The sequence below is a fragment of the Carettochelys insculpta genome, chromosome 20, assembly GCF_033958435.1.
Source record: "Carettochelys insculpta isolate YL-2023 chromosome 20, ASM3395843v1, whole genome shotgun sequence".
Lineage (NCBI taxonomy): Eukaryota > Metazoa > Chordata > Testudines > Carettochelyidae > Carettochelys > Carettochelys insculpta.
Genome location: NC_134156.1, coordinates 8167890 through 8192014, shown reverse-complemented (window position 1 = coordinate 8192014; position 24125 = coordinate 8167890). Strand labels below are relative to the sequence as shown.

The following is a 24125-nucleotide window of genomic DNA, read 5'->3' as shown; positions in this document are numbered from 1 at the left end:
GGGAGAATTGTGTAAGAGCTAGTAATTTTCCTGGGACCTCCAGTGTATTTGGATACTTGCTTGGCTTTGGATAATCTTTCACCACATTCTCAAGACCACCTTTTTCCGTAAAACCCCCTTCTCTTGTAGAAATGCATAGTGCCAGATTAAGTTCTTACAGTCATGTAATTGTAAATCCAAATTACCTCACATAACATGACCTTAGACAGTTTGGCTCATGGTCACTTTGTTTGGTCACTTTTTTGTCTTAGCAGTCCTCTCAAATCATCAATATTTACTGTTGAGAAGTGACTTTTTTCAGTAGAGCAACTTATACGTTTGAAGTGCTGTCTCAGTGAAGATAATGACCTGATACATGAGCAGTTTCACTTCTCCAGTTGACTGCTGCTGCTTCTTTCATGGAGGTCTCATTGATATCTTGAACAGCACTGGAGTCTAACAAGCAATTTATATGCGATCTTGTTTCCATTTATGGCCCTTTGAGGGAGTTCTAATTTTGAAGTCTGAGCTGTGAAGGAATAAAAAGTCTCCCTTAATAAAAGGGGGACATACAATGGCTTTGCACTGTTGGTAAAAAGTGGGGGAGTGGGGGAACAACCTCTGAACCACCCTTGTCAGTGTTCAGGTACCGGTCTTGATGAGTCAATGGTCTTCTGATCTCATGTGGTCAGTTCTTCAGATCTGATCCATCCCCCCTAACCCTCCCAAGTTGTTGAACACTACAGCCCTCACTGAGGTTACTGAGAGCTGAGAATGTTTGGTGTTTCTAGAAATCGAGCTTCGGCTCCTAGATAAAATCGACTGAATTTGAAAGACTAGAAAGAGTTGTGTAAAGGTTTGATGGATTTTGTGATGTCAGTAGTGCTGCTGAAAAGGAACTGTGGGTTATAGTTCTTCACAAGCTGAGTGAGTCTACAATATTATGCAGTTGCAAAACATGTTACTGTAAACCCTCGATTTTTGTGGACTTTGGGAAGAAGATCCTAAATCAGACCCCTTCAAGGATTTACCACAACGGAGCAGCCTTTTCCAGCTGCCGCAGCCTTGAAAAACTGCCACTGGAGCTGACACACGCTCCTCCCACCGGGGTGGGCATGTACATGCACAAACAGCACTCACCTGTGCATCCCACCGCTGGTGGGAGGAGCGGGTGGTGCCTCCAGTGGCAGTGCTGGCTTTCCCAGTCTGTGGTGGGGCTCTTGCTGCTGTGCACGGCGGCACCCCCAGCTGCTTTGGTGGGCTGCAGTGGCTCCGCCAGCAGCGGCAGTTCCAGTGGTGAGTAGCGGGAGTTTTGAGGGGCAGGGGGGAGGGAGCCGGGGTACCTGACGGGCATTGGTGGGAAGTAAACCCTACAATTTAATGGACTTTTGGGTTTAATGAACATTCCCTCCCCACAATTGGTTAAATCGAAGGTTTACTGTAATATCATATGAAGGTGTATTTGTAGGAGTGTTGAATGTAATCGTGCAACTTTTCTTGGCATTGGTTAGGCCTCAGCTGAAGTACCTGTTCACTTCAGAACATCATGCTTAAAAAAGTGAGTGTGTGTACAGATCCAAGAGAGTCCAGAGAAGAACAAAAAAGAAGGATAAAAACTTTAGCAAATCTGACCTATGACTAAAGATTAAAAATACTCTGGGAATCTTAGTCTTGGGAAAAGAGACTGAAAAAAGGTCCTGATAACTCTTCAGATATGTTAAGGGCTGTTGTTTTCTGTGTCCACTGAAGGCAAGACAAGAATGGTAGCCTTGATCAGCAGCAAAGGAGATTTCGAGTGGTGGTGGGGGGAAGTATAGGGGTTGTTAAGTTCTGGAATAAGTGTCCCACCAAGGCTGTCAAATCCTGATCACTGAGGAATTCTGAGAACAGGTTGAACAAACACGTCAGGGATGACTGTCCAGCTTTACTTGATCCTGCTTCAGCTCGGAGGGTTATACTTGATGAGGTTCCTTCCAGTCCTGCATTTGCAATTCTGATGGAAAGCATTTCCTTGCGTGTATTATACATTCCATTTTTCCTTTTTAATCTTTATGTAGCTGCTCGGAGAGTTAATATAAACATGTTTAGCCAGTAACAGAGAGGAAGCCGTGCTAGTCTGTACACTATCAAAACAAAAAGCAGTCAAGTAGCACTTTAAAGACTAGCAAAATAGTTTATTAGGTGAGCTTTCGGGGGACAGACCCACGTCTTCAGACCATAGCCAGCCCACAACAGACTATTGAGTCTGTTCTGGGCTGGCTATGGTCTGAAGACGTGGGTCTGTCCCCCGAAAGCTCACCTAATAAACTATTTTGCTAGTCTTTAAAGTGCTACTTGACTGCTTTTTGTTTTGATGTTTAGTCAGTGACGCTAGTGCATAAATCAAAAAGACCTATCTTGCTAACAGTTATTTTTTTTCTCTCCCTTCCTCCCCCTCAGGAGTTCTCAGAAATGGAGAAGAGAGACCCACAGGAGCTAGTTGGTAAGTTCACATAGTGCTATATATTGTAAAATTATACATGCACATAATCTCTTTACACTTCTCTCTCTCCACTAGTGAAGATCCTGTTCATGTGGTATTTAATTGGGGTTTCCTCTGTGCTCAGGCTCTCCTCACTGGAATATTTTCAGTGACCTCATCTACCAGGCTAATGTTTGTTTGGTTTGAACTTTCATGAGAGGCATAGCTTCATGACCACTTTGATGAGGAGCATAGCTTATGCAAGCAAGTTACTGTGCTGAAACTTGCGGCTCTGAAAAGGGTGACTCTTCACACAATTCCTGCGTTAGCGCTTTTGTCACTGAATAGTGTGCGGTGGGGGAGAACAGCCCAGACTGAGGCTATATCTACACTACACAGCTTTTAGTGGTACAGCTTTAGTCATGCAGCCATGCTGCTAATGGCAGACAGTATAGTTGCTTATTGTTGGCTTGCCTACCAACAAGAAAAAATGAGGATGGAGAGCACTGGGGGGAGGGGTACCTCAGTGGCTAAAGCATTGGCCTTGAAAACTCAGGGTTGTGTGCTCAGTCTTTGAGGGGCCCTTTCAAGGGCCTGGTGCAGGTTAGAGGAGAAAAATGTCTGTCAGGGATGGTGGTGGGTCCTGCTGTGAGTGCAGGGGAGTGGACTCAATGACCTCTCAAGATCCCTTCCAGATCTATGATATATATTCCTGCCGACAACTGCTGCTTGCGCTGTCATTTGTAATTGGCAAAGCTTTGTTGTTCAGAGGTGCCAAAGACAAATGTTTTGTCGTCCAGTTGCCTGTGTGGACATATCCTGACGTTAAGTTCACTGACAAAAGCTCCAGGGTAGACAACACTGTGTTGGAAGGAGACACTGCTCATTGCAGTGGTTTAAATGGGCTGACAGATGGCTTTCCCTCAGTTGGTATGGAGCGAGTATACAGCAGACCTTACAGCCATGTCAGTGCAGTGGTACAGTCACGTCACCAAAAAGCCTGTAATGTAGCCTATGTAAGGCCATGTCTATGCTCTGTTCCACTGCAGAGACTGTTTGTTTAATATTGCAGCCAAGTGCCCTTTGAAGGCTTACAGTTAACCTGGAGCCTGGATCGAGTATTCCAAATCCTTTCAGTTCAAAACGGGCATCTAAACTCTATCTGTGATACCAGTATGTTGAAAATCTTCCACAGAAGTTGTTTCATAACTCTCTGAAGGTCAATTTCTCCTTCCACCTAAATTTCAAAATACCAGTTCTTTTTCTAGCCATTATAACTGTGTGCCAAGCATTAAAGGAAAAGAGCTCAGAGAGCACAACATACATCCACATGTGAAACTTCTTCTAAAGGGATTGTTCATTAGAGCAAGTCAGAAGAATGGCTAGCTGCGTCAAAGTGTGAGGAGTTGTAATGCTGGTGGCTGCATCTCCCATTACATTTGTGTGGCTTCAGGTAGCCATTCTGAAATATACTGTTGAAGTAGCCACTGGCAGCAATATACTGATTCTTTTGCTGTGTACAAAGCTGTTCAAGGAGAGAATTTCCTTTCTGCCTATGCAAAGAGAGCATTTGGATATTTTACATCGGAAAATATGGCCAGTATATACTGGTCTTCCTCTGCATTCCACAGCCCACAAAGAGCTGTTAATTAACAGTGGCCTTTCAAAGATGGGTTACTCTGTGGCATGTTAATGCATGGTATTCTTCCCTGTGATTCTGCTTTTTGCTGCCAAGAAATTGTAGAAACCCACACTTGCAATTATGTATGAGAAAGCAATTATGTTTGGGGTGGATCAGAATGCAGACGGTGCCCCATTTCGGCTTGCCCGAGTTTTGCATGTCACTTGTCCATATATCAGGGCTTCACATATCTTTGGCCATCGTACACATGAAGGTAGAGTCAATTGGTTCTGTGCTATCCACAGTGCATCCAGAGATATCTTGGAGTACTAGGTTATGGTTGTGCAGTCACAATCCATTCCTTGAGGAGTAACACTGAACTGAGTGTGAAGGGGAAGGTTGAGTAGTTTCCATTGTGCTTTTTGCAGAACTCCAGTGTGTGGATTGTTTGGAAGTCTTCCATTTTGTACTTATCAAAATCTCTGCTAGCTATATAATTGAACAAATTAATTGTTTGATTTCTTAACGTAAACTACGTTGTCGGTTGTTGAAAGCAAATCTGTAGACCTAACAAATTGGTCATCTTGGCATTCTTTGGAAGAGGATGCCTTGACTTGCAGCTCAAGAAGCGTCCTTGGGACATACTCCCAAATACAGTTCAACCACTAGCTGATTCATGCCAGTCTGTCTGTCTGACGACTTGTCCTGTGGAAGTTTTCTCAGCCCAATCAGATCTCTAGCTGCCAGGTATGAATAGTTACTTATTACAAGCCAGAACTTGGGTGTGCCTGAAATGGTGACTCACGTTAGCTACCTGACTTCCTGAAAACCTTTAGGGTAGGAGGGAGAAGACTGCAGGCTCGGTCAGAAGCCACACCCAATGTCACTCCCTCCTGATTTGCACAAAAAGCAGAGCTTTGATAATGTATGAAATAACAGGACCACAGAGCAGCTGGGTATGTCCTATAAGGACACTTTTTGACCCACTGAGCTGTATATAACTCTTCAGAAGTTCAAGAGCTGGGACATGCCTTTCAGGGTTCAGGGCTTCTGCCCAATGGGAAACACCTTTGGCAACTTGGGGCTTCGGCTCTGCTTCTGGTAAAACCCTAAGCTTTCGCGGCATGCCCCAAGGGGGACCCTGCTCCCCAGGTTGGGCAGAAGCCTCTCCCCCACCACCCTGCTGCAAGGCAGAAATCCCAAGCTTCTCCCCGAGTCTGGTAGTTGGAGAAGGTGGGGGGATGGGGTGCTCCTTGAACTGCATTTTACCTGTGAAAGAGCCAAATGTGGTTCGGTCACCACTGATTGAGCAGATTCACACCTGCATACATGGAAAGAGATGTAGAGAGCAGAGCTCTTAAATTGCCACTTAAAAGCTCTCTGTGTTTACATAAAGGGGCACTACAAATCCTGAACAAATAAAACTTGTCAAATCGGCCTGGGTGGCTGTTTTCTCAGTAGGCTGGAGTTCCCAGGATCTGCCTGAAATCATTCAGTCTACCAACTGGGGGGGAAAAAAAACTAATGGAAAAGGGGGCTCTAGAATTTTGGGGTAATCTTGGTGTACACTGGCAGAGAGCAGTTTAGTATATTAAAAGTATGAATGTACATACCCCAAAATACCCTGACACACTTTCTCCAAAGACTTTCACTGGTTACAATACAGTAGACCTCTGACTTATGCAGGGGTTGTGTTCTCGCAACCCCCACATATCTCAAATTTCCCACATGATGCGGGGGAGCCAGGAAACTGAGGAGGGCACCAGCCCTGGTCAGTTTCTTGGCTCCAGCAAGTGAAGGGGTGCCAGGGACCAGGCAGCAGCTGGTCAATTTCCCAGTTCCTGCCATTCTGGGAGCCAGGTGCAGCTTCTCCCAACTCCCCCCAGCTGGGAGAAGCCAGGGGACAGACAGCCACAGCAGCACAGCGATCTGCCTGCCCAGCTTCCCCCAGCTGTGGGAGCCAGGTGGGCAGACAGACACGGCGGAGCTCTGCCTGCCTGGCTCCACAGCTGGGGGAACCCAGCAGGCAGACATTTGCTGCAGTCAGCTTCTCTCCAGCTGGGAGAAACCGTGCTGCAGTGTGTGCCCACCTGGCTCCCCTAGCCGGGAGCGGGAGCGCTTTCCATTTGCACTTAACTCACATTAGTGCAAGTTAAGCAGAAATTGAAATCGTGGACCCTGGGGGATTGCTGTATTCCTTTCTTGTCAGGTTGAGCACATAACTGATTTTTCAGTTTAGTGGAAATTATTCACTTAGCTGTAACCCCAGCTGACTGGCTTCCAGATCTGAGCATCTGTGTTAGTCCAGACCTGGCATCAGCATCTCCACCTCAGAGTTCTACATAATTAATTTGTCTTCATTATTTTCATACTGGCCTGTGTGCCTGGGGCATATCCCATGGCTCTTTGGGCTGGGCTGCTCTAGGGTGCATTTCCAGTCATTTGTCAATTACCCAAGAGTTTGTCCTCTTGGGAGGAATCGTTGGAAGGAAATTGGAGGACTTTTTTTCCTAGTTGAGTGCTTGTTTGTTTGTTTTTTGTTTTTTTTTTTTTGGTCTGTCCTCACTGCAAAGATGGCAGATTTCAGGTAAGTTAAGGTGAAGCCTCAGCTCTCGCCCATACTCCCAGCTGGTTAAGGTAGCATGTGGTTAAACCACCTCCAAACCCAATTAGAGTATTTTCCATGTGCACAGTTGGGGTTAACTGTTCTTTGAAGATGAGCCTAACACTGAGAAGTGTGCTCCAAGCAGGAGGAGAGTTTGGATTGCACATCAGGGTTGCTCTGATAACTGAGCACTTCCAGATGCATCAAATATAGACAACCAAATGAGGGAGGGAAGTGAAAACTCTGGGTCAGTATATCCTTCTGTTTCCCAGCACAAGCCCAGCATGTTATTCTCATTATCCCTCTCCAGTAGAGTTTTGTTGACCAATTGCCACGCCATCTCTTTTCCTGGCAGCACTGGGCAACCATGAATGGTGAGTGGGCGCATGAGCAGCCCTCCTTCCCCTCAGTGGGCCGCAGTAGCTCACCAGGGTATCACTTGCAGTGGCCTCTCCCTGCCTTCCCCCCCACCCCCACAGGCCTTTTGCGCATTGGGACACTGGCGCTCCGGTTCCTCGCACTGATTTGCGCTCCCTCCCATAACTGAAATGCCGTGAATCATTTGTTTGTGCCTCTTGTAGTTCTGGGAGGAAGGGGAAGGGGAAGGAGCAGGGATGGAGTGCAAATCACTCTCTGAAAGTTCTGGGAAGGAGGAGGCAGAGTAGAAAACGAGGGACTCCAGAGCCTCACTGTGTGAGAGGCGCATGGGACAGGGCACAGCCAGGGGGTCTGCAGGTTGCCCACCACTGTTCTCTGGGCTAATTTGAATGATATACTGGGTAGTGGAGATTTCCTGCATTCAAATTCTGGCTGACTTTCAGTTAAAAAATCCCTTTCTGTGAAAGTTCTGTTTCTCACTTCCTTATATCCGTTTATTTCCCTTAATAAATCTTCTAACCATCTGCAGAGGAGATGCGAAAGACACTGATCTTGAACATGTACCTGAATTTAGTGTCACCCCTTTGTGTTTAGTTTGGATTGGATCCGCTCCTTGCTCTTGTAGTCTTCCATCCAAAAACGTGACTACATTATGATCCCAATACTCTATTCTACCTTTTCTGGAGTGTGTCATCTCCCTTTTGTCATTCACCATTTCCATGCATTCGCTCATATTTTCCTGTATTTGTGAAATGCTAATTAAATTAGAGTTATCCCCCCATTCTGCTAGCAGCTGTAACCTATAACAAATGTGGCCTTGTTGTCTAGGAGTCCCAAAGTGGCTGCTTTTCTGTAGGGACTTTGGCAAGCATTCCCCTCTCCACAGAGGCGTGTGTACTATTTGTAAATGCCAAAGGACACATTTCTATTTACTTGCAATTGCTGAAGAATTTAACTCTCCATAACGTCCCAATCAAGCAGAAAGAGTGGTTGCTTGCCAGATCTGCATTCTCTGTTGTCCTTATTATGCTCATATAAAAGAGGAGGAAATAATATTGAAGCCATGTAATTCTTCTTATCTGCAGCCTTAGCTGTTTTCAGAATCTGAGACCCTACTTTGCGCAGACATTCCCATCTGGTTTCCTAGCTGAGCTGTAAAGCCAAATTAAAAATGAATTCTGGAGCAATGTGTCAAACCTGTACTGTTTTGTCATCCGTCTCAGTAAATTGTTCTTTCTAGTAATAATCTAACCCTGTGAGTTGAAATCAAAGCATCTGCTATTAACTTCAAGATAAGAATGGGGGCTGGGATTACTAACTCCTGGTGACTCTTGGTGTTTGTGTGTCGTCTTTTCAGACTACATTTCAGTATAAATTTGCTGCCCTGAAATAAGCAGAATCTAAAATTGGTCTCTTTCAAACCTAGCAGACCATAATCTGCACTAGTTTAGGTTGTCCCTCCTTTTGGTTCCTCACTTGCACAGTTAGACACTCTTCATGGGATTATATGCTGAAAGCCAGGAGGAAGACTGTGGCTTCAGACAGCACATTGTCTGAAACTTTCAGAGCAAGACGGCAAGTAATTGGTGTGCGCAGTTTGGTGCAGAGGTGAAGCACATTTCATAGGGTGGTATGCAGTGCTGGGATAGGATAATGCCTGTTGAACAGCTCTCATTCCTGTACCTGCAGAGCCATTTGTGTCTGATTTACGCCACCCCAGCCCCCGCCAGAAAAACAGCATACTGTTAACTGCTTTGGAATAGAAGAGCAGTCAATAGTAGGAAAGCCCACCTGCCTTTCACAGGCCATCTAAATGAGTTCTTATATCCCTGAAAGGGAAGGATTAAGCCAAATGTAGTAGGTGCATGGAAGTGCTACACAAACTTCCTATGCACATCTCTGAGTCTCCATCCTCCATTCTGCAAAACTCTAGTCTCAAGCCTGTTGCTCAAAATTGCCAAGTTTCCTTGGGTGCTGCCTGGGTGCTTCCTCCCCATTTTGCCAGTCCTGAATCCTCAAAATGACCAGATGGTGCCAGTGAGGGTGTAAAATGGGCTTTCATGATTGGTCAGCTCAAAACTGCTTGCAGTGCCAGGCATCATGTCCTGCTCTTTCATTGCAGCTTCATTCTCAGAGCGAGTAAGAAATATGTCTCCAGATGAGATCAAAATCCCACCAGAACCCCCAGGCAGGTGTTCCAACCACTTACAGGTAGGTACAGAACTTCCAGTTTTCAATCTCTAAGGATTTATCTGAAATTTCAGTTAACCCGTTGACCAAACATCCCAAGACCTAGCAATCTAAAATTCATCTGGGAAATCTAGACCTAAAATGCAGCAGAACAGATTTCTACAGAATCAAAACAATTTGAGAGAGAGTTTTTTCCTCAATCTCATAAAGTCAAATGTGGTATAAAAGTTCCCCACTTTGCATACTGGGCTTCATTGTGAGCACTACAGCTAGGCTTTTCAGGCAACGGGGCAAAATGATACATTAATTGAGTAGGTAGGAACTTAATTTATCACCTTCACTGCTTTTAAGTCTTTGGCTACGTCTACACTAGCCCCAGACTTCGAAATGGCCACGCAAATGGCCATTTCGAAGTTTACTAATGAAGCACTGAAATGCATATTCAGCGCTTCATTCGCATGCGGGCGGCCGCAGCACTTCGAAATTGATGTGGCTCGCTGCCGTGCGGCTCGTCCCGACGAGGCTCCTTTTCGAAAGGACCCCGCCTACTTCAAAGTCCCCTTATTCCCATCTGCTCATGGGAATAAGGGGACTTCGAAGTAGGCGGAGCCCTTTTGAAAAGGAGCCGCACGGCAGCGAGCCGCATCAATTTCGAAGCGCCGTGGCCGCCTGCATGCTAATGAAGCGCTGAATATGCATTTCAGCACTTCATTAGTAAACTTCGAAATGGCCATTTGTGTGGCCATTTCGAAGTTTGGGGCTCATGTAGACATGGCCTTTTGTGTAGTAAATTTCTCCATCTATGGGGGGGCGGGGCAGGAAATTGAGTGAGTAACTTTTGTCCTGCCCCAGAGCTACCCAGGAGAATAATTGGATAGGGTGGGGATATAGCCCACATTGTGTGTTGGCCTGTGCTCTGCTGAAATGTAGAAGTGGTGGGTACTGATCTAAACTGAGAAGCTGCCATTTCTGCTTGTGTTCCACTCTTGGTCGAAGCTCTCCCATCTAACTAACTGTAGCATACTTCCACAGTGTTCTTTAACTCTGAGTATAGATATACTGCAGTTGAACACCCATAGCTGGTCTCTCAGCTTATGGGACTCATGCTACAGGGCTGTTCAGTTGCAGTGTGGGCATATGGGCACAGGCTCAAACCCAGCTTCTGTGATGCTGCTGCGTCTTGCTAGGATGCTGGCGAGTACCTTTCACAGCCCCGTACGCTGTTGGCGAGAATGTTGAGCCACACAGAAGTGGGTCTGATAAGATATTTCCTCACCCATATTTCTGAGGCAGATGTGGAGCTGAATTTAGTTTAGGGGTGGGAAGTTCATGCAAGTATATGATTGCTGCTAGTGCTACTTGTTTGCATTCAATGTTAATGTCCTCTTTTATCATATTAGGTCTTATAGCCTGGAGTTGTTGTCGTCTGCTGGTAGTGGAGTTGATGCATAAGTGGGCACAGCAGAATTTGATTTATATATAATATATCTAAGTTTATTTATATTCTTTTTTTTCAGTTTCACAGTGGCAGGAAATGTGGGGTAGGGGTTAAACAGTTATTTAATGACAGTAGACTTAGATACAAAATTATCTTTATAACCATTAAAATACAATTTGTCAAGCTCAGTATCAGAATATACAAAGTAAATAGCCTTAAATCAAAATCTGAAGTTTTCAAGGAGCATTTTTTTCCTGTGTCTGTTTAAAGTTTGATGGTCAAACATATATTTTTTTCATTGGTTTTCTGTATATGTGGTGAAATCTGTTTATCAACACTGACTCTGGAGGGTCAGATTTTTCTACTCATGTATCTAAGAGGGTTGTCCATAGAAATGTGAAGCAGCCCCTTTGTGTATTAAAACTGTTAGTCCTTGAAACAGGTGGGAGAGTACTTCAAATATTACTTAACAGTGGTCCACATTCATGCATGCTGTAGACTGGGGGAAGGCGTATGAGGGGTTGCTGTTTCCTGCCATCTGCTAGAAGGGTTAATAGTGGTGGACAATTTTAGATGGCACGGTGATGGTGAACTGTTGTGGGGAAATGTCCAAAAGGTGAGTTACAAGCCCATAATAAAACAAAACAGCAGCCTGTAATAGCAAGTTGTTTTGAATGACAGTACACAATGCACCCTCTTTGTGCAACGTATCTGACACACCCGTTAGTTCTGTTTTGTACTGCAAGAGATTTTAATGGCTTGACATCAGGGAATGAGTAAGAGTGCATAGGTCTGGGGAATGCAGCAAACTAGTGCAAAGATCTGATAAATTAAGAGAGATCCATTTCCTTTCAGTACCATCTCCCCCCCCATGTGGAATATGTCTACCCCAAACTACCTTAAAGAACAGACTCATTCCACTTTTGCAAGCAGTTCAAACTGTGTTTTTTATGGAAATTGCACAACTGGAACATTTTGCATTTCTGTAGGGAGATCAGCATACTTTGGAGATTTGGAAATAAATTATCCTCTTATTTCAGCCCTTGCTCAGTTATCCCTCCACCATCCCCTGAGCAGATTCCCTCTAACACTGTTATCTTGAAAAGCTCTGTACAAAGTGAAGAGTCTTCCTACTTTTCAGAGGGACCCGCTAGTTTTTGCTTTGTCCAGGGTGGCCAACACGCAGCTCTTTCAGCCATTAAATGTGACTCTGAGTAGGGTGACCATCCATCCCGTATTACGTGGGACAGTACTGTATTTCAGGAAACAAAAAGTGGCCTCCTATTATTTTTTAAATGGGACTAATTGTCCTGTATTTGACCCCCACCCCTGTGACCTTTTCCTGTGCTGGCTGGAGACTCGCAGGGCTTTTTTTATGGCCAACGCCATTTTAAAAATGTAGCTCCCCACCTGCTGCACCACTGGGACGCCAGTGCCAGCCCCAGCCTTGTTCAGGTGCGTGGTTGGGCTGGGGATGGAGCTGGGGGGCAGGGAAGTGTGGGGGCTGGAGCTGGGGACATCATAGTGCAGGCCTGGGGCCATCACTGGAGACCCATCCACCCCCAGTGCCTGCCACGGGGCTAGGGCAGAGCCAGAGCCCTACTGCAGCAGGAGCCCTGCATAGTGCGAAGGCAAAGCCCCCACCCCCACCACATTACGGGGTCAGGGCTGGAGCCCTGTATGGTGTGGAGGCCCTTACTCCCGGAGTCCCACCACGGGGCTGGGATGGAACTGGGACTGGAGCCCTACTGGGGCAGTCCCTGCTGCAGACCTGGGGCGAGAGCGCTGCGTGGTGCGAGGGTGGAGTCACCCTCCCCAGCCCTTGCCACATCACAGGGCCAGGGCTGGAGTCTTGTACTGTGTGGGGCCATGGCCCCCCCTCCCCCAGACATTCCACAGGACCAGAGTCATCCTCCCTGGAGCCCTGTGCAGCTTGGGGCTAGGGCCAGAGCCCCTTGGGAGTCCACAGCACCAAGTCCTGAAGAACCTGCTGCAGGCCTGTTTCTCTCCCCAGGCCCAGTGCGCCAGGGGTGGGGTGTGGGGTGTAGATAGGAGGGAGGGTGCAGGAGCGGGCTGGGGTTTGGGAGGTTAGGTCGGAGGTAAAGTGCAGCAGTGGGTGGGGGGTTCAGGGGCGGGCTGGAGGTGAGAGGTCGGGGTGGGAAGAAGGGCGCAGCCATTGCCTGATTTTCAGTGACCATCTGTCCCATTTTAGCTGGGACAGTTCCTGTCCCCTGGTGTCCCATATTTAGCCTAGGGGAATGTGGTCTCTCTAGCGCCGAGCCACATGACAACAGTGCTTTCTGCTGCTCCATGCATGCACCCCTGCACTTGGTGGGACTCTGTGGACCACAGTTTGAAAGCCACTGAACTAATCCATCTTTTTTTCTCTTGTGAGCTGAAACCAGGGGGATGAGCTTTTAGTTTGCTTTGCCTTGGGGTTTTATATTACTCTAACATCACTAATGGTGTGGGGAGATTTAAGCAACCCTACAAAGCAGGGAGGTATCATTGCTCATTTAAGAGCTTGGTAGCCCACTTTGTATAGTGGATCATGCAGGGTTGGGGGGTGCAGAGTGATGCGGTGAGTCTGAGAAGAGAAAGTGTCACCACAAATTAATTTAAATTATGTGTCCATCAGCCTTCTACCTCTGTAAAATTACTGTTCTAAGGTAAGAGAGGGCCAGTTTGGGTTTAACTGCACAGATATGAGACATCCATGTTTGTTCATATTGACTATTGTCTACCTATATGTTACAACTTGGTGTTGGTTCTTACGCTGCTTCCTTTTTATGTAGGATAAGATTCAAAAGTTGTATGATAGGAAGATAAAAGAGGGTATGGACATGAACTACATCATTCAGAGAAAGAAGGAATTTCGTAATCCCAGGTGGGTTTTGCCTTTGGAATTACACCACCACTCAAACTAATCCAAGATGTCTTCCTTGTCACTGGGCCCATATCAGAAATGGGGATGTTGAGCAACAAATGCTGTCGCTGATCATGAAATCAGCAAGAAAATCTAGAAACACCACCTTAGAAACAAGCGAGCCTGAGACTCTTTGCAGAGCCATGAAATATACAACTGAAATGCACATTTTAAAACGGGTTGTATAGGACTTTAGGTATGACTCTGGGTGGCAGTTTTCTGGGTTAGGAGTTGGGAGGTGAACCTCTAGTTGGGCAGAGGAATAACTCGGATTTACGGAATGCTTTGCGTACTGTGGTGTTTGGGCATCGTCAGAGTGATGCTCTTTACGCTTGGTCTGTCCGCTCGTCTGTTGAAAAGGAGCACTAGCCTCTTTGTACCAGGAAATGTGATGAGCTTAAAATTGTAAAAGGTGGGGAAAAGCTAGAAATAATCTAATGGTGGTTCTTCTGTCTCAGCATCTATGAAAAGCTCATCCAGTTTTGTGCAATTGATGAACTTGGTACAAATTATCCTAAGGTAAGAGGAGATGGGGTGAGTATATGAAGCTCTCATCAGTTCTGTTCTGAGACAGGTCATTTAGGGCTGATGACTGAAATAGTCAGAGATCTGTCTGCATTTGATCTCCAGTTGCATTGAAGCACAACGTGCTCTGTGTAACAGTGACCCCAAAGAGCATTGCAAATGGGAGTGGAAGTGGGGCTTGTAGGGGGCACATGAATGGTCTGAGGGAGCAAAGGCTGGGAGTAGTTCTGGAGCCAGGCGTGGCTGAGGCCAGGGACCGAGGCTAGGGGCAGGGAAGGAGCAGCCAGCACCACACACAGCTGTGGAAATGCTCCCAGCCCCACCTCAGCCCCTGGTCAAGAATGGAGCCAGTGTTTGAGGTGAGGCTGAGGTCAGGGGCAGAGACACCACTGAGCCATTATAGGGAATGGCAGCCAGGTTCCCAGGTGGGTGCAGAGCTGTGCTGAGGCTGGTGCTTCCACTCCCATCCCTGCCATGGAGTGGCTGGCTTGTGCCTGCTGTGACCCCTGTGGAGTGGGGTGCTTCATAGTTTTGGGACCCAGGCATAAAAGAGTGATAGATTATTGGCTTATGTCTTGTCTTTTATTGCTGTAACTTCTGTTGGAACTTTGAAAGGTATCTCACTCATCTTGTCTCTCCAATTCTCTGGGGCTAGTACAGCTACAATGACATTGCATATGAACTTTTTATGGCTGACTGGGATTCGGGAGAGGGACAAGATTTCCCACTCTTCCTTTTAGTACTGTAATAGAAGTATATGGTTGATGCTGAGCAAAACATTGAAGTGTTTTGTATGTCCTGCTATTCAAACAAGTACTGAAATAATGCTGAACTTTTTCTCTCTCAGGACATGTTTGACCCTCATGGGTGGTCTGAAGACTCCTACTATGAGGCACTAGGTAATCTTAAGGATATTTGTTTAAATTCTTTCCAGACACTCCTGCAGCTTTTATTCCTTCATTGCTTCTGAATCATGCTAGACCGTTAGTAGCCCTGTGTTATCTAAATCCCCTTACTGAATGAACGGGAAGTCAGACCATGCTTGCCACTTTCAGGTAAAGCACTCATCCAGTTTAGCTAGGTAGATCTAGACCTTCCTGAGTTTCCATTAGCTTGGAAAGCTCCTCGCTTAAACTTGTTGGTCTGAAATGCAAGCAGGCTCTGGGTGCTGTGAAGTGACTGAAGATACTATTAGTAGAATGTGTTTCTTTGACAGAAAGGTATTTCATAGCTAATTCGATAGTTTTCAGTATCTGAGCCTTGTTCATTGGTCGGTGGGAGAGGGACTGTTGTGGGGTAGAATTATTGCTTTTGCTAAATCTGCTTTTTGTAACTTCTTTTCTTAATCTTTTTAGCCAAAGCACAGAAGATTGAAATGGACAAATTGGAAAAGGCCAAGAAGGAACGCACAAAGGTAATATATCAAGAATTATGGAATTTAGAAATCAGTCTCCCAATCTTTATTATTCGTTGCTGGAATTCATGCCATTGTTTTCATGTTCATGAATGTACTAGCCCTTGTATTGACCATTAGGTATTTTTGGATAGTTCTGGCATCGTAATTTCTTTGCCAAATGGTATAGATTTAAGTATTTAGCCTTTCCGTATAGGTCATTTTCTCTCCAGGCATAATTGCTGTTGCTCTTTGAGTCCCAACCAATTTTGTCAATATTCTTAAATCAGAGCAAATTTAACTGCAGCCAATAGTTTACATACAGGATAAACAATATTCCTGTAAATAACTACCATGTCTTTAGGCTGTGTGACTAGAGACACAGTGTGAAAGACTAGCAGAGCTTAATTACCCCAGCAGATCACACCGAACTCAGGCCTGGTTCCTGTTTTCTCTCATTACCTCTTTACAACTGCATCTAGACCTATATCAACCACTCAATGCCTGAGAATATCATGACTTGTTGGAAAATTGAGTCAGTGCATTTAAAACACTCTGTAGCTCTGGACAACTTCACATCACCCACACCAAACAGTGAGGCACTTGGATTAGTGGCTAGCATTAGAAAATCATAACCAAAGAATTAGTTAATGAGATCCCACTTCATATTTGTAGAATTCATGTTTTTTATCAGCAGATACATTTTTGCAGCAAATTTCTATCACCATATCTTAGCTTGCCTCTTGTTTTGCTTTATGCACAGTAATAATCACCTGTGACTATTCTCCTCATCTCCCATGGCTGTAAACTCATAGGTATGTTATTGTGAGCAGTTGTGGCTCTGGTTGCTAGGTTTCCTTCTGTGGTGCGGTCTTCCTGTAAACCATGCATATGGGGGCTTACATTCTAGGACAGCTTTTATTTTTCTGCCTGTTTTTCATTGAAGAAATGATTGTGTCTGTACAGGCCAGGTTCCTGGTCCTGGTCTGTGCACTAAGGATGGTAGCTAACTTTTTGGCCTGTCTACGTAGGGAGAATCTTCATAATGGTTGTAACCAATACATTGTAGAGTATTTGGATTGAGGACCATGAGCCTTTCTCTCCAGCATAACACTGTCAACAGGCATAGCAGAATACGTGGTTTTTGTTTTCTGAGGTGTTGTAACAGTCTTGGTTGCAGGGTATGAGAGGCAAAGTAGGTGAGATAATATTTTATTAGACGTTAGTTAAATAAAAAAAATATTACCTCACCTACATTGTCTCTCTCGTACCTGGCTAGATTCTGGATCTTAAAGTTAACTTTATAGTAAAGGAAGAAGACATAAATATTAACGTCTGTTCTTCCTGCTCCCCATCTTCCTTCCTAGATTGAGTTTGTGACTGGCACTAAGAAGGGCACAACAACAAATGCTTCATCCACCACGACCACAACAGTCAGCACTGCCGTTGGAGGTAACGTCATGTAATGACCTTAAACTTAAATTGCAACATAATTGTGAAAACTGCCGCTCGTGGGACCCAGGGACCCTACAAGTTTCCTTTCTTCTTCCTCCCCGTGACCCAAAGGGCTAGTCTACACTACGGTGCAATATCGGCACAGCTGCCCACTGATGTGCATGTGATGCTCTCCTGTTTGACATAAAGGTTTCACCTTTACAAGAGGCGGAAGCTGGGTCGGCGGAGGGCACCTCCCACTGATGTGGCACCAAGGTGGACAACACTTAGGCCAGTGTAACTTACATTGCTCAAGGAATGTCTCTGTCCCATCTCTGAGTGATGTAAGCTACACCGAGGTAGTGGTAGTGTAGACCAGTAAATAGAAAGCAGATTGCCAGGAGCTGGTAGCCTGGCCATTACCAGTATTAGTCATCTGGGACTGGGCAATGCGGGTCTGTTTCCCCTGATCGGAACACTTGGCAGTATCATCACGAAGAGGGGGATTTCTTTGTGTTGGGGTTAATGAAATTTGTTATACGTAGATGAGAAGTCTCCTAATGGGTCTCTTCCCCAGAACCCAAGGGAGGGAGTTCAGAGAAGAGATGAACAACTTGATGTAATTTTGCATAGTGACTCAAGTCAGTGCTGTACCCATGGTCTCATGCTCATGGAATGGGGAGAGCCATGTTTGCTGTCAGAACCAAACCTGCTTTGGTACTGGGGGGAGCGAGTGACTCTCATGTCACTTTTCTAAAAGTTCGGGGTATGAACAGTGCAGATTCTTCAGTCTTGCCTTTGGGCTTCCGTGTTGTAGTAGATTGCTGCTCAGTACTTCTTGGCTAATGCACCCTTGCCTGAGGTAGGGGTGAGGAGTTGCTCTTGTCTCAGGCAGTGGTGCTTTGAGGGGTGATGAGAGGGATCATTAATGTGGCTATTACTGTTAACACTGGTCTCTTTCATTTTTCCAAATCAGACGCTCAGAAGAGAAAGAGTAAGTGGGACTCCGCCATCCCAGTAACAACCATAGCCCAGCCCACCATCCTCACCACCACTGCCACGTTGCCAGCTGTTGTCACAGTAACCACCAGCGCAAGCGGCTCAAAAACCACAGTTATCTCTGCTGTTGGCACCATAGTGAAAAAGGCAAAGCAGTGACCAGTGCAGTGAAACTTGACCTGGGCTTCCAGACTGAAGTCTCATTGGTGGCATGGCCCTTTTGAAAGCGGGGGGACAAAGATGTCATTCTTATTCCCTCAGTACAAAATGGCAAGACATGAAAACAGACAGCACCACCCCAACGTGCCCCTCCCTAGCCCCGTTAAGGGAAGTGGAGGAAGCAGGAACATCAGGTACGTGCACACAGGATTGACCTTGGTAGAAGGGAGTTACTCCATCCCATGTCACTGCTGAAACAACCAGTCGCTCTGTAGTGTGCTGAAGAACAGTGGTGTGTTTGTAAACATAAGCTCATTGTTATTATTATTATTATGGCTGAGAAGATCTTATCCCTGCTGGAAATACGAATTTTAAAAATAAATGGGAAAATGTTGGTCATTCCCTTGCACCTCAGGCCGCACTTCAAAGGTGGATGCCCTGTGACTTGGTCTCCCTCATGCACATACACACTGCCTCAAGGGAGTTAATGCATGGAAGGCTAATCAGCATCCTTGAGTGTAAGCATACCTGAGATGTGAGTGTATAATTTATGTGTATGAATAGACTCGTTTCCTTGCAGTTGCTATTCACCTCTGTAACCTGCCAATCCAGGTAGCTCTTACTTCAGTAATCAGGTGTTCAAAAATGTTGAAATTTTTGGCTATAAAATAACGAAATGTTAAGTTTTTCTAGCCTCTTACAGAGATGGAGAACTTCCACACACACAGTTGTAGAACCTGGATTGTGTGAAGTCAGAATATGCATTTGGAGACAGCTACAGTGAGTTTTTGTCACCATGGAGTCAAAACAGATACCAGATCATCAGACGAAAATGTGCCTAATGTAGGAGCCTGTGATATCTGGGTATAATGTGGTGACTTACACTGTGTAACACACACAGCAGTGCTGTTTGCTCCATTGTAGTGAAAAGGATTCTGTTAACTTACATTTTATTGTGTGTGGGGGGGGTGGGGAAATGCCAAACCTTCTTACCTGTGTAACTATAAATTCTTCATTATAAAAATGAAAAATTTAAAAAATTCTGTGTCCTTTTTGCATCATCTTATGTGAATTTCTCTGACCAAAGAAAAATTATTTTCACTTTTGGTGCTATGATACCTGGTCAGATAAGTGCTGAAGGGCTGTGTTTACTTTAAAACTTATCCTCTTGGAATTAAGAAATCACAGAAACATCTTTGGTCTCAATCAACCAACAAGTCTATTTTCTGGGCATACTTTGTGTTTATATTCCTTTATAAAGATTTTTCAGCTCTTCCATTGTAAAACCTATGTTCTAGAATTACTTGATCCCGCAATTGTTCTTAAAATTCTGCTTTTTGTAAACTTGATTCAGTTTTTCTTAATTTGACTGGCAATGAGCCCTTAATAATACACAAGTGTTTTCTGTAATCCTTTTCATGCATAGATCTCAAAGTACTTTACTGGGAGGTAGGTATTATATGGTAAAATACCTTGTCTGAAATCCTCTGGAAAACCAGTGAAATGCTATTTGATGTGGGTAGGTGGATGAAATAACTTACACTGCCATAATTGTTTTGAAGAAATCACTACTGAATTGTTTATTGTACCAGTCCCTATAGGATAGATTTCAGTGCATGTGATTGCTAATTGCAATAATAAACACTGATTTCTTTCAGATTCAATATTCCAGATTGTATTGAAGTAAAAATTGTTACCTAGATCAGTCTTTTTAAGGCGTAAATCAGGATTGAGAGAGGGGTTAAGAGATGAGCAAAAATGTGATTTCCCACCCCCCGGATTTCTGGTTATTTTCCTAAGTTGTAGCTTGCCTAAAATAAATCTGTTCCCTCCCTCTGCCCCCCCATGTCTGTTCTGCTTTGATATACTTTAGAGGCAATCATTTTGCCAAATGTCAAGTTTTATCCTTCTGGAAAATTCCAGGGCCTACGGGAGAACTGGTAGGATTGAGGCACTATTAATATATTAAAAACCCTGCACAGAGCTGCTGGCTTGATTCTCATTAACTCTGGCAGGTGCCTGTCAAGTGCACTTTGAGGTGGAATGGCTCTGAGTAAGGGTTACCTAGACCAGGGGTGAGCAAACTTTTTACATTGGGCCCCACTTTTCATCCCTGCAATTTAGCAGCCCCACCCCCAGCCTGTCTAATGTCATCCAAACCAGTGGACATTTTGGTTACATTCATATGAAAACAGCTCTTTTGGCATGTGTCATGAAACCAAATGAAATTAATGGGCACCAGGTTTAATACTAATCAAAGAGAGTTCTTTTTCACCCAGCGCACAGTCAACCTGTGGAACTCCTTGCCAGAGGAGGCTGTGAAGGTGAGGGCTATAAGAGGGTTCAGAGGAGAGCTAGATAAATTCATGGAGGTTAGCTCCGTAAAAGGCTGTTAGCCAGGGGTAGGAATGGTGTCCATGACCTCTGTTTGTCAGAGGCTGGAGATGGATGTCAGGAGACAAGTCGCTTGATCATTGTCTTCGGTCCACCCCCTCTGGGGCACCTGGCGGTGGCCACTGTTGGCAGACAGGATGCTGGGCTAGATGGACCTTTGGTCTGACCCGGTAATGGCCATTCTTATGTCAGAAAACAAGTGTGTAGAATGTAAAAAACTTCATTAATTGGTATGTGACTACACAGGCGTGAAAACAGTGACATATTTTGCCAGCAGCTGATTATGCTGCGTGCCGCCCCCCCTTACTAAATTTTGTGCTTTCCTGGGGAGGGGGGTGGATCTGTCCCCCACTTTGCACACCTCTGGCCTAGAGTTTAAGACAGGCCCTCGAGAGCATTCCTCATCTAAGTAAAAGATTAGGCTGGAATTTCTGCTTTGGGTCTTACTTGTTGATCAAGCCAAGCCCCACGCAGGGGGTAAGCTCAAAGGTTGTGCAGAGTGTATTTACTTTCTTCAGCGCAATGAGAAATGCTGTTTGTGAGTTGGTGAAAAGTATAGATGGTGAGGTGGTTTTACGTGTAGTGGACCCAGCCTCTTAAAGCCATTTTCCCTCATCTTGTGTGGTGGTGCCTGTCTGTGTATAAATGCACAGTGTGAATGTTGGCAGTTTTAACTGTGCCAGACTGCGTGGCTGACAGTGAATCGCCGAAGCTGGAAGCAAAGCAAATGCAGTGGTACAGCTTCCTCGAGCTCCCACTCTGCAGAGTATTTAAGCTTTGTATTTAAGCAGTCTGCTGTAGTGCAAAAGATGCTGCTCCGTCACCAACGATTTTTAGTGCAGTTCTTTGCAATCCCATAAATGCGAGGGTGATGAGTATGGTAAACAAGGGAGCCTATTGCTCAGGAAACTAATGGCATCCTCGAAGTGAGTTTGCCAGGAGCAGGCGCCGAGATTTTGCAGCTGAGAATGTGAACAAGCAATATTGCTGTCAGTAATGCCAGAGAATTAGCGATGGTACCAGCTTCTGTGGCTTGTGTATTTATTTCCTAGTACAGTTTATAATTTTTGTAATGAGAACGCTGAAGGTGTGACCACTTGATAAAGCCCGGCTCGGTTTAACTTCAAAAAACATCAAATAAGCCCCAACATCAGCATCAGTTGTGATGGAAAAGATGACTTTGTGCAGTTCTAATAATTTTGTGACTTCCCCCTGCCTCCCGCTGTGCCTGATGAATGACAAATCCTGTTTGCATTGGGTAGGACTGTTAGCCAATCTAAGCTATCTCATGTCACCTGATGTCCTCCATAAAGTGTATTCCACAGTACTTCACACTAGAGGTGATGCTTCATCTGTCCAGCATAGGCCCTAACCAGGGAGGTTTTGCATTAGTTTATGCTGCTGTAGATGTTAGTTTTTTGATCTGTGAAGACAGTTGAGTGACATAAGTACAAGACTTATATTGCAGTGTAGATCTGCTTTAATTTTTATCCATATAGGTGGCTGTCTCAGAAGCAGATGTGGTGGAAATCCAGAAGGACTACTTCTGTCCTTTCAGATGAGTTTACATGTAAGCAGCTCACTTCTCAGTAAAGTAGTTTGTTCAAAGTCACACAGCTAATAACTGATAATGGAGCATCATTCTTGTGTGTTTGTATAAACACCCCTTCCCATATCACTGAAGCAGAGAGAGACAATTGTTCTTTTTCAAAACTCGACTAGACGGTGCGTAAATACATAGACCTTCTTTTGCTAGTGGCTATTTGGAAAAGTAAAACAAAGATGCTTCCTGGGGAGCTACCAGCAAACAGGGTTTATGGGAGGAAAAGGAAACTCTTACAGTGGAAAGCTGGAAAGAGATTATGGTGTTGCCAAAGCCAGTGTGAAGCAGACCTCTCCTTATACTGAGCCTGCTCTCTAGCATTTAAACACCCCAGTCACCCAGTGTGACTATTGAGAGATTTGGGAGGTGAATCACTTGCTACACAGTTAGCTGATCATTTATTTTATTTTTTTTTGTTAACGTCTTACTCATGAGAGACTTCCTGGTTGCCCCACCCTTCCTCTTCCTGTTTTCCCGCTTCCCCTCTCTGCCTGTAGGATCTGTAATAATTCCAAGCCCCCCAGCAGAGTCATCATTTGTACCGTTCATGTGGGCTAGAAAACATCTTCCAGCCATACTGTGCTTTGCAAATCTTTTTTGTATTTGTCAATATTAATATGCATGAGTGTGTTAAATCTGAAATCAACATGGATGTATTAAGCGCTGGCTGTGGAAGCACACATTGAGCTGACGCTCCATACATCGGTACATTAATATAATTGAAGGAAAACTAGTGATTGTCCATGAGCAGGAGCTGTCTTTTTAAATTGTCACTTGAATATAATCTCTGTCTATTAATGGGCATTTGGAATTTCAACCTTTTATGATTTTTCCAGGACTAACATCCTGTTAAAATCTTTGTAACAAACCTCTCTGTAGCCAGTAACAACAGTGTTACTCCTGCAGTACTGTGACTTTGTGTTGAAATATTCCTGTTAACAGGGAGCCATAATGCGAGCTTCCTTGCCAAAACATTTTATATGCCCTCTACCTAGGGGAGCCCATATTGGTTCCATTTGATCTTTGTCATCTCATGCTGTCAGCAAAGGAAGCTGCCTTTTTATAATGTGTGCTGTCCCCTAGGGAGCTAGCTTGGACTGAAACAAATCCACTCCACCCACACGGGCCTCCACAATCCCATTTAAATGGCAATATTATCAGTGGCAGCCAAACTGGTTTGATGTGATCTGATTACCTAAGGATAAAAGGTTCTTCACCTGAATGCTATGTTAGCTATCATTTACAGCTTTTGTAAAAAGGCTCACCCAGCTCCACATCCCCGTCTCCCAGCGGGAGACTGTTGCTGTACCCTGACAATGAAGTCAGCCTCTGCTCCCATCTTCCCTCTCTGGGTCATATATTTAGTACCATTCAACGTCTGTGGCTCCTTCATTCTATGGGTTTCAAGTCTCCTTGCCTTCTAAGCACTTGTTCCTTGTGTTTGCATGCGTTTATCTTGGCCCAAGCCATGCGTTCAAAGGCCATGGGTATACCCAGGCAGGCCAGTCCCTGAACTTTTTATCCCTTTGATAGATCAGGTGAATGAAGTCATCTCTAGCAGACTCTGCTGTGTCAGCTTTCCTTTTGAAGATTTTCTGCCTCCAAGCCCATACATGCTGCTTTTTGACTGCCTTTGCAGGCTGCAGCTTGCTGTTCAGAGACCTGTGCCTCTCTGTTTCTGGATCAGATATTTTTTTCCCCCTAAGGGTGTGAGATTTTGTTCTGGGCTTCATTTAGTGTTCTCTAAATGTGGCCTCTAACCTAAGCAGGTTGGACAGCTTTTGCAAATCCTAAAATGGTGGAGCCCGAGGCTATGGCTTTTGTCCTGTTGCTGCCAGTCCTGCTGTCTATTTTATATACAAGCCCGCCATTGATCATAGATTCAAATCCCAGCAGCACTGGAGGAATCATCTCAACAGGGATTCAGCCAGACACATAGAAAAACTTTTCCCCACTCCTGTGTCATGATGGACAAGCGAGTTCCCAGCTTTCTGCTTAAACACACACCCGCCATCAAACA

At 45.0% G+C, this 24125-nt stretch overlaps 1 protein-coding gene across 1 annotated transcript in view; it reads left to right on the top strand.

Moving 5' to 3' along the window:
* SAP30BP (SAP30 binding protein) overlaps nucleotides 1-19933 on the top strand; it is a 58291-nt gene extending 38358 nt beyond the window's left edge. Inside the window, exons 4-11 of the mRNA XM_075014450.1 lie at nucleotides 2419-2461; nucleotides 9167-9255; nucleotides 13468-13559; nucleotides 14057-14117; nucleotides 14971-15022; nucleotides 15479-15537; nucleotides 16884-16968; nucleotides 17927-19933. Coding sequence (XP_074870551.1) covers nucleotides 2419-2461; nucleotides 9167-9255; nucleotides 13468-13559; nucleotides 14057-14117; nucleotides 14971-15022; nucleotides 15479-15537; nucleotides 16884-16968; nucleotides 17927-18108 — 663 coding nt within the window. The 3' untranslated portion in view covers nucleotides 18109-19933. The remainder of the gene's footprint in view (nucleotides 1-2418; nucleotides 2462-9166; nucleotides 9256-13467; nucleotides 13560-14056; nucleotides 14118-14970; nucleotides 15023-15478; nucleotides 15538-16883; nucleotides 16969-17926) is intronic.
* Nucleotides 19934-24125: the final 4192 nt, after the last annotated feature.